Source organism: Microtus ochrogaster, chromosome 4 (genome assembly GCF_000317375.1).
Source record: "Microtus ochrogaster isolate Prairie Vole_2 chromosome 4, MicOch1.0, whole genome shotgun sequence".
NCBI classification, from domain to species: domain Eukaryota; kingdom Metazoa; phylum Chordata; class Mammalia; order Rodentia; family Cricetidae; genus Microtus; species Microtus ochrogaster.
Window position 1 is genome coordinate 73,789,089 of NC_022011.1, and position 8,365 is coordinate 73,797,453.

Genomic DNA, 8,365 nt, shown 5'->3' on the forward strand with positions numbered 1-8,365 from the left:
TATCACATATATATATATATATATATATATATATATATATATATATATATATGCCCATATTAGGATGGGAGAGAAAATAGAATTGAAGACACATTTTTTTGAATATATGGCACATGCTATAAATTTCAGAATAAAAAAATTTGTAGTTGGGATGGTGAGATGGCCCAGCAGTTAAAGGTGATTGCCACCAGTCTGCCAACCTGAGTTTCATCTCAGAAACCCACATGGCAGAAGGAAAGAACCCACCCCCACAAGTTGTCCTTGACAACCACCCATACAAACATACCCATACACATATACACAGAGAAGCACATGTAAAATAAATAAATGTAAAAAAATCACAGCTAACATGTATTGAGTGTCTGAGTATCACCGCATAAGGTAATGTACTATCCAAAGAACCAGAGGAGGAAAACGCAAAATCCAGAAAGCATAAATCATGACTCAAGGAAGACTATAGAGATTTTAAAGAATTCTAAAACCTTTGCAGCTTTCTAATTTTGGTTTTAGTTTGTATCATAGCTGTAAGTCTCTCGAGAGACGATAGTCTGTGTGATGGTGGTCACTGGCGTAGAGGAAGGGAAACTGTGCTAACTTTATTCCTGGCTGCACTATCACAGAGGTCTAAGGGTGACTCCAGGGAGAAAAATCCTCAAGAGAGATAATAAATGGAGGCAGGAGAAAAAAGAGAGAGAGAGATGAAGGGGCAGAAGCTAAGGATCACGTGGGTCTGCAGCGGAAATGCATGTGTCTTCAGTTTGGATGAAAATGAAAATGAAATCCTCTGGGAGCTTCAGAAAGAGCTGAACCATAGTTGTTTTTAATATGTCAGTGAGCTAAACAGAGCTTTCTTATTCACTGCCGCGTTTCTGCTTATTCCTAAGATCTGCTCTCTTTCCTCCAAAACTCTTTTAGGCTGGAGGCTGATCCTTTGTGGACTTCTGATCCTGGAAATAAAAAGCCCCTTTTATCTTGACTCTATTTCTTTCACTTATACTTGTGGAACGCGACAGAAATCCTCTGTAACGGTGAGATGAGGGCTGTGTGTTTTGAGGTGTGCACAGTGAAGAATTATCCCATGTTTGCCTGAAGGAAAATTGAGAATCTTGAACTTTGGAGTCTCCACAACAGCACAATGGCAGGAGGTGCTTAGGGATCTGAGCTCATTAGCATATAAGTTAGAGACTGGATGACTCTTTCTTGACTTCTGTTACAATGTCACACAGCGCCTGGACTAGAAACAAAAGGCACAGAGGACAAACGTGTGCTGACTGCGTTTCTGATAAAGTGGGGGTAAAGGCTTAAATAGCTTTTAGTTCTCTTTTCTGTGGTCGCCCTACTTTCCCCGGACTGAACACCTCAAATTGTGTTTCTCAGGCACCGGGGAAATGTGAGGTAGGGTGGAACTTGATTCCCATCTTGGACACGGTGAAAGTGTGGGGCTTGAGAAAAATGAAGGCAAGCCAATGGAAGGAGGTTGTCACACCAGACCCCAGGCCTGCTGCTGAGGTGAAGAACGATTAGTCTCACCCAGAAGCTGTTCAGATGACATTCTGAGAAGTTCTGAAGTGTACCAAGACGAGGACGTTATGCACCAAAAAGAAGTCTTAAGCATTTTTCATTTCTCCGTTATAACTGAGTCCTAAAATTTTATCTTGAGGTTAATTTCATTATTTCACAATAACAGGAAATCACTTAGAGAATTATCTTTTCCATTGAAAATAGAAATCTATGTTATAAAAAAAAACACAGGACTTTTATGTTATATATAGTTTATAACATATTTTTGAGTATGCTATTCATAAAAAAACTTGGAAAGAAGATGAGGATTGGGATTATATGTAATTAAACAAATGTCTACATCTATAAATGTAAGTATAGACCCAAATATCTATCCTTTTATGCTATTTGCATTGGATAAATATGCTTCTCATTGGAAATATACTTCAAAGTCCAAAGTTCAACATGGTTGACATGAAAGGCTGTCTTAACAATGTCCATATACTTTTGTTTTAAAAACTGTTAATTTTTGAAGGGGCAGATTATTCATTTCAAGCTCTAGTGAGCATTTGCAAGGGTCAGAGGATAATTTTTAATAGATTGGATTAAAAGGGTCAGCGACCTAACCCAACACTCAATAGCTCTGGGTTGAAGGAAATGTGTCCTCTAAAATATTGAAGTGATAGTCTGGCTTTAAATCAGTTTGAACTTGAACTTATTTTTTAAAAAATAAAAATTGGGACATACATTTTTAATAGCCCAGGAACAACCTTGTACTGTGGGGAGTGGACATGTCAGGTAAATATTAAAATGCAGACACAAGGACACTACCGTCATCAGGTTAACCTGTGTTCATTTTCTAATTCTATGGAAGTTCCACGAGTATTTTGAACTCTTCAATATTTTTGTGTGTTTCAATTTAAAGGCAACAGATAAGTCAGGACACGTGTTCTTCAGCTGAAGGTATGCCGCCAATCCCCTTTGCTGTCGGTTTACTTTAACCACACATATTTCCCAGCCCTTATCCAGACCCTACAGTACAAGTTCTGTTATTGCTGCATCATGTTTCCCAGATCTTAAGTACAGGATCTGTTATTCTTACATTATGTTTCTACTCTAGAAGCACAAGTTGCTGTTCATAAGACTTTTCATAATCAGAAAGAGTTCCTTATCAATCGATAATATTAAAATTAAAACTAGTTTCAAAAATCAGTGCATAACAACTTTCAGGTCTCAGTGAAGGGGTATCATTGCCAGCCCAAGCCTTTCTGCACAAAATAAATAGATAAAAACAAAAACAAAATCCAGTTTATCTTGATAACACTTGCTTAACTATACCAAGCCTCCTAATTTAATTGTTAATTGCTACTGCATATAGAATAAGAATTTTACTTTTCCTATATGGCTATTCCTGAGATTTCTATTCTGAACGTCTTCCTTACATTTTTTTGGAAGCACTATTTAGTGATTTCAAAGCCTCCATAGGTTCTTTTTTTAACTTTTCTATTCTTACTCATTATTTTTGCTTGCCATCAGGCAAATCTAGTAATAGAAAACAATGCAAGTTAAAAATATTGTCTTGAGAGGCCTATCAAAACTTGTCTTCTGCATGTATTTTTGGGGGTGGTGGGAGTGATGCAGAAAAGCTCCCAGGTTTTTCTCTTGCTGAAATAACACTGTAAATCTCTTCCTACCCTTAACTCTTCAGTATTTCTGGTCTTGCACACATGACAACTGTGAACTTACACGTCTTCTTAGAAATATCAGGCTTCCTTTGGAAAATAGGCGCTTAGGAAACGTTCACCCATCTGAGTTCACACATTGGTGCATTTTCCAGGCTACGCAAGGCAGGCTGAGTGAATCAGAAAATTTCTTACCTCTGGAGGGCCGTAAGACAATGCATATCACCAGTAAAGCAAGCGCAGCCAAAGTGGCAACTCCGAAGACAGTTTTCAGCCATGTCTACGTAGAATACAGAAAATCAGACACGAGCTTAGTTCCTACTAAGGAATGGTAAGATTTCTGTCGATCCCTAGCTCCTACCTCTCCTCCCCTACAAAGCTTGTGATTGTGTTCCACTGATCTGGCGGTAATTGCTGGAGCGTTTCCAGTTCTGCTAAAACAAATGTTTCTACAGCATATTCTGAGCCACTTCCCAATCCTAACACACACCGGGAAGCAACAGTCACACACAAATCCTCTAAACAATAGAACACTCTGACAGTACTCAGCCTGTGCTGCCCCTGCGTCATGATAATCCCCGGGACCACACGCACTAACCTTCATTTCTCCAGATGTTTTTGAAAGTTAGCTGATTCTCACTGCACAGCGTGGGTCACTGCATCTGTGGAAACCGTTGAAAAGAAGCAAGTCCGTCTTCCAGTTGGAAGCTGAAGTCAGGACATGAGCTTTTTTTTTTTTTTTTTTTCCTTTCCACGGACTTTTGACTACTGTGCCAAATTTCGAAAGATTTCTGTAAAATTAGAAACAGATTTTGGGGGCGTTCTTGGCCTTTAAATGAACTACGAGTGGCTCAAGGGAGGCTTTACAGCCCTCCCATCCTTGTAAACTCTACACCAGCCTCTGCTTATGTTGTCACCCAGAGGTTGTTGTATTTCACTTTTTTCGGTGTTCAGGTTTGTGTTCATTTTCTCCGAGAAGTCCCTCAAGTCACTTTGGTAACCCTCTTTTTCCAGACTCCTCCCATTTGCAGCTCAGAGGAGGAATTTCAAATAAAGAAACTTTCTGATACGAGCATCACACATTTCTGGTTTTTAGGAAGGGATGGAAGGGAAGAACATTGGAGCCAAAAGCGGCCCTGCGAGAAGTACACGGTGTAACTGCACACTTTCCTCCTCGGAGCCGATGAGGTGCAGCAGACAGAAATGTTTTTCTTTCAGCAAAATTTCTTTGTCCATATAGCACCATATGCACTTTCAGTAAATACAGAAGTTTAAAAATTCAACTGTCTAAACCCACGGCTGCTTTCCTTTAAAGAAATGAAGCGCCATCTGTCGAAATGTAGTATGGGTTAGGTGTGTTTGCACAGGCTAGAAAGATGGAAAGACCAGTGGGAATAATTTACCAGCAGACCTTTGGAAGAATGGAACCGGCTTTACAAGAGTGATATTTTTGCTTTGCTCTCAGAATATCTTCTGAGAAAGGAGAACATTTAGTAATTATAAAGACCTTAAAATACATCTTAAAAAGGCAAGTGAAAAAGAGTAGTCATGTGTACTCCATTGTGGCCAAGTCCACATACTTCAAAGTGATTGGTCATCTTGGCAGATCAGGAAGGTGACTGATGGAATTCACACACACACACACACACACACACACACACACACACACACACTTTTTTTGGACATTTTCTCTGGATGAGAGCAATTCACTAGGGCAGAGTCTCTGTTCCCCCACGGATACAGTTTCTTTTTTTTTTTTTTTTTTGTGGTTATTAAAGCACACGCCTTTAATTCCAGTACTCCGGGGAGGCAGAGATAGGCACGGATACAGTTTCTAAAGTAAGCTATCTTCAGTTTTTCCCCCGATGGCTTTCTTCAGAAGTTTGTGGCATCCTTTGCCTGACTATGCTCAACTTCTGGCTGCTCTTTCATGAACTGTTTATGGAAAGTAATGAGGAAGCATTACTGGAATATGGTGCTGTTTGCCTTAGTTGACTGTTCTGATTACCACAGGAAGCTGTCTCCACCATAAACCAGGACAGTGGCTTGTGAACTTCCTCTCAGACATTCTCCAGACAGCCATCCCCGAATTCCAGCCTCATGAAAGGTCTATTAAGGAAAATGAGTCATTAGCACAAACTGGCAGAAAAAATGCACTCACAGCCCACAGCAGCTCTGGGATGCGTCCCGTTCCCTTTGCAGCTAGTGAGCTCTCACTGAAGAAATGGAAGCAGTCACAAGAGTCATAGGGGTGCTGTGCACTTACAGGTATCTCCATGTGTCTTGATCATGAGGCCTCAGTCCAAGGTAAAGCCACCAGCCTGGTGCCAAAAGAATGGCCCTCAAGTGGATCTTCTTAGATTGGTTGTTTTCTTTGGAACATCTGCCTAATACTTTCTCAGAAATTCTGTCCCAGCCTGCCAAACCCCCACAAGTCAACAAGTACTTTGTAGTGAGTGATTCCCAAGACCTCCTTTTCTCGACAGAAACTGTCTGCAATAAACGATGGAGGTATAATTAAAATGCATCCTGCTAGCTTTAGCAATTACAGACACTGTCACATGACTGGGCCGAGTAGCACTGTGGACTCTAGAAATGAGCGGAGGATTTATCATGAGGACTCTCAGGGACTCGCTGGAAGACATCAGAGAGCCTTTAAGAAGAAACAGTTTAGTTGGAAGTGTTAGTGCAGGGGAAAATGATAAAGATGAATACACATTATCTTTCTGTTTGTGTTTTCCTTAGGAAGTTAGTTGAATCAGACCCCAACATCTGGAAACTTATTAACTGTTTGAACTGTTTAAAGTAGAATACAACTGAGTGCAGAAGTAAAGATGGGCTCTTGCGTCTAATTTCATAAGTTAGGACTAAATTTCTCATAGCAGAATTATAGATAGGTACGTGATATAGCTTGTATCCAGGCAACGGTTTTCAAATAGTTGGACTTTTCACCATTAAAGCAACTTTACCCTCTTCTCTCTTTTGGAGTCAATATAGAAATACATTTAATAAGGTATCTGATTTTCTTTCTTTTTCCTCCACCAAGGAAACTAACTTATAAAAAAAATGCACAGTTATTATCTAGTCAATTCTTGTTGCTGGGTAAACAGAGACAAAGATAACCGTGAGCAAGTCTATTTCACCGAGGAACATATTCTCGAACAAGTATGGAAGGTGCATCTCTGTTTCTTTTTCCTTTCTGGAGCTCTTGTAAGCATCGCAGGCTGGAGCTGTGCTTGGTAGGAGTACCCTGACTGATTGGTAATTTCTGGAGACCTTTGACAGGGGACAGAAGGGACACATGACATAGGCATGCCATCCTCCAGTGAAATGGTGCCATTTGTCAGCATGAAAACTTTTCTCATCAAACAACTCTGTATCTATTGAAATTATACAGAAACAGACAGAATGGCATTGTTCCATTAAAACTCAAAGGCATGAATTAGGACAATAGAGACTATGAGCTGCCTCTGTCAAAGCAGGGGTCTTGTAAGGTTTAGTTTGAAATACGATGATATTCTAGTAAGTTACAAACACACCTTGCTAGAGCTATTTACTAACAGATATTGGTTGTTTTCCTAAACAGCTCTGCTATAGTTTTGAGCTCAAGTGGCCTCAAGAGGCTCTCATATTGAAGGGTTGATCCTTAGTTGTTGGAACTGAAGAGAGGTGTTGAAAAGGCTGGAAGTTTAAGCTGTACTGAAGAAGTTAGGCCAGTAGGAATGTGTCATTGAAGATATACAGGAACCTTGGTCCATTCCTGTCTCTTTTGGCCTCCCAGGTATCAGGAGGTTAAGCAAGTTCGTGGTACCACCCTTCTGCCATAATGTTTTGCTCACCACTTTGGATCTTCAGAGGTAATGACCACTTATTCCCCACTGTAAACACGGTACTTTAATATATAATTTCACTTTGCCTGTGTCTAAACTCATTTACTGATTATAAAACAACATCAAGATTAAAAATTAGATAAATTACTCATCATTCTAATAGGGCATGGTTTGAAAATGTTACATTGATTCTATCTGGGACTTCTCTGATTGCTTCTAAAGTAATAATGATTATTTGAATTAATGAATATACCACGGCTTTTCTCTGGAACACAACATAAGTATATCATGGCATTTTTAAGACGTTATACATAACCAATACTTTCAATGTTAAAACAACAGTTTAGTTTTAAACCACATCCCTGGTCTGTATCATCATTGTATGTTTCTCAAAAGAACAGAGTCTCTCTACAAAGACCATGGATAGAGTTCTGTTACAACTGGAGCCTAGTCATCAGAGAAATAGATATTTTCTGAGGGCTATGAGATAGATCTCTCTTCAAATACGTGCGTAATTTAAGGAATTTGTCAGATTATCATCAAGGATTTCTCAGATCCAAGCAAGAATGTGTCCTGACATCTTGAGAGCATATAATAGCTGTCACATAGTTAGAGATCTGGAGGAAGTGGTGTGACATAGTGCGATGGGAGAGGATATCGCTTAAACTGCCTTTAAGATCTAATCTAATTTCTAAAATTATGATTTTGATGTAAGGAAGAATATGAAGAAACATGTCTTTCAGTTTATAATTGGTACCGACCACCTTCCCAAATGTTATAATTAAATACCAGGGGTTCATTATCCTATCGCAATTAAAATGAGTTCCAGAAGCAAGGGGGAGTTATCTGTTGAGTTAGAATTAGAAAGAAAATAATTCCTAGGCGGTTTGGATGCTCACCTTACTAGGCCTGGATGGAGGTGGGGGTTCCTTGGACTTCCCACAGGGCAGGGAACCCTGATTGCTCTTTGGGCTGACGAGGGAGGGGGACTTGATTGGTGGAGGGGGAGGGAATTGGGTGGCGGGGAAGAGATAGAAATCTTTAATAAATAAATAAATTTATAAAAAAATAATTTCCCTCTATGTTGCAGACACGGAGACTCAGAAGATAAACAATGCTTCAACAAAATTTGTGTTTATTTTCTTTTTCTTTTCTTTTTGGTTTGGGACACACCCTATAGCCCAGGATAGCCTCACATACCTGATCTTTCAGACTATGCTTCCTGAAGGAGCTGGAACCACAAGAATTTGCCCTGACTGTCTTCCATGGTATTTTAAATACAACTCCTTCACAGTGGTTCATCCATAGGAAGATTAATCAACCAGTATAAATTTATACCTACGGTACTTTAGA

At 39.6% G+C, this 8,365-nt stretch overlaps 1 protein-coding gene across 1 annotated transcript in view; it reads right to left on the reverse strand.

Annotated features, from left to right (window-relative positions):
- Positions 1-3,879, reverse strand: part of Fap (fibroblast activation protein alpha) — a 68,369-nt gene extending 64,490 nt beyond the window's left edge. The window contains exons 1-2 of the mRNA XM_026790018.1: positions 3,781-3,879; positions 3,378-3,462 (exon numbers count right to left, since the gene is read on the reverse strand). Coding sequence (XP_026645819.1) covers positions 3,378-3,462; positions 3,781-3,786 — 91 coding nt within the window. The 5' untranslated portion in view covers positions 3,787-3,879. The remainder of the gene's footprint in view (positions 1-3,377; positions 3,463-3,780) is intronic.
- Positions 3,880-8,365: the final 4,486 nt, after the last annotated feature.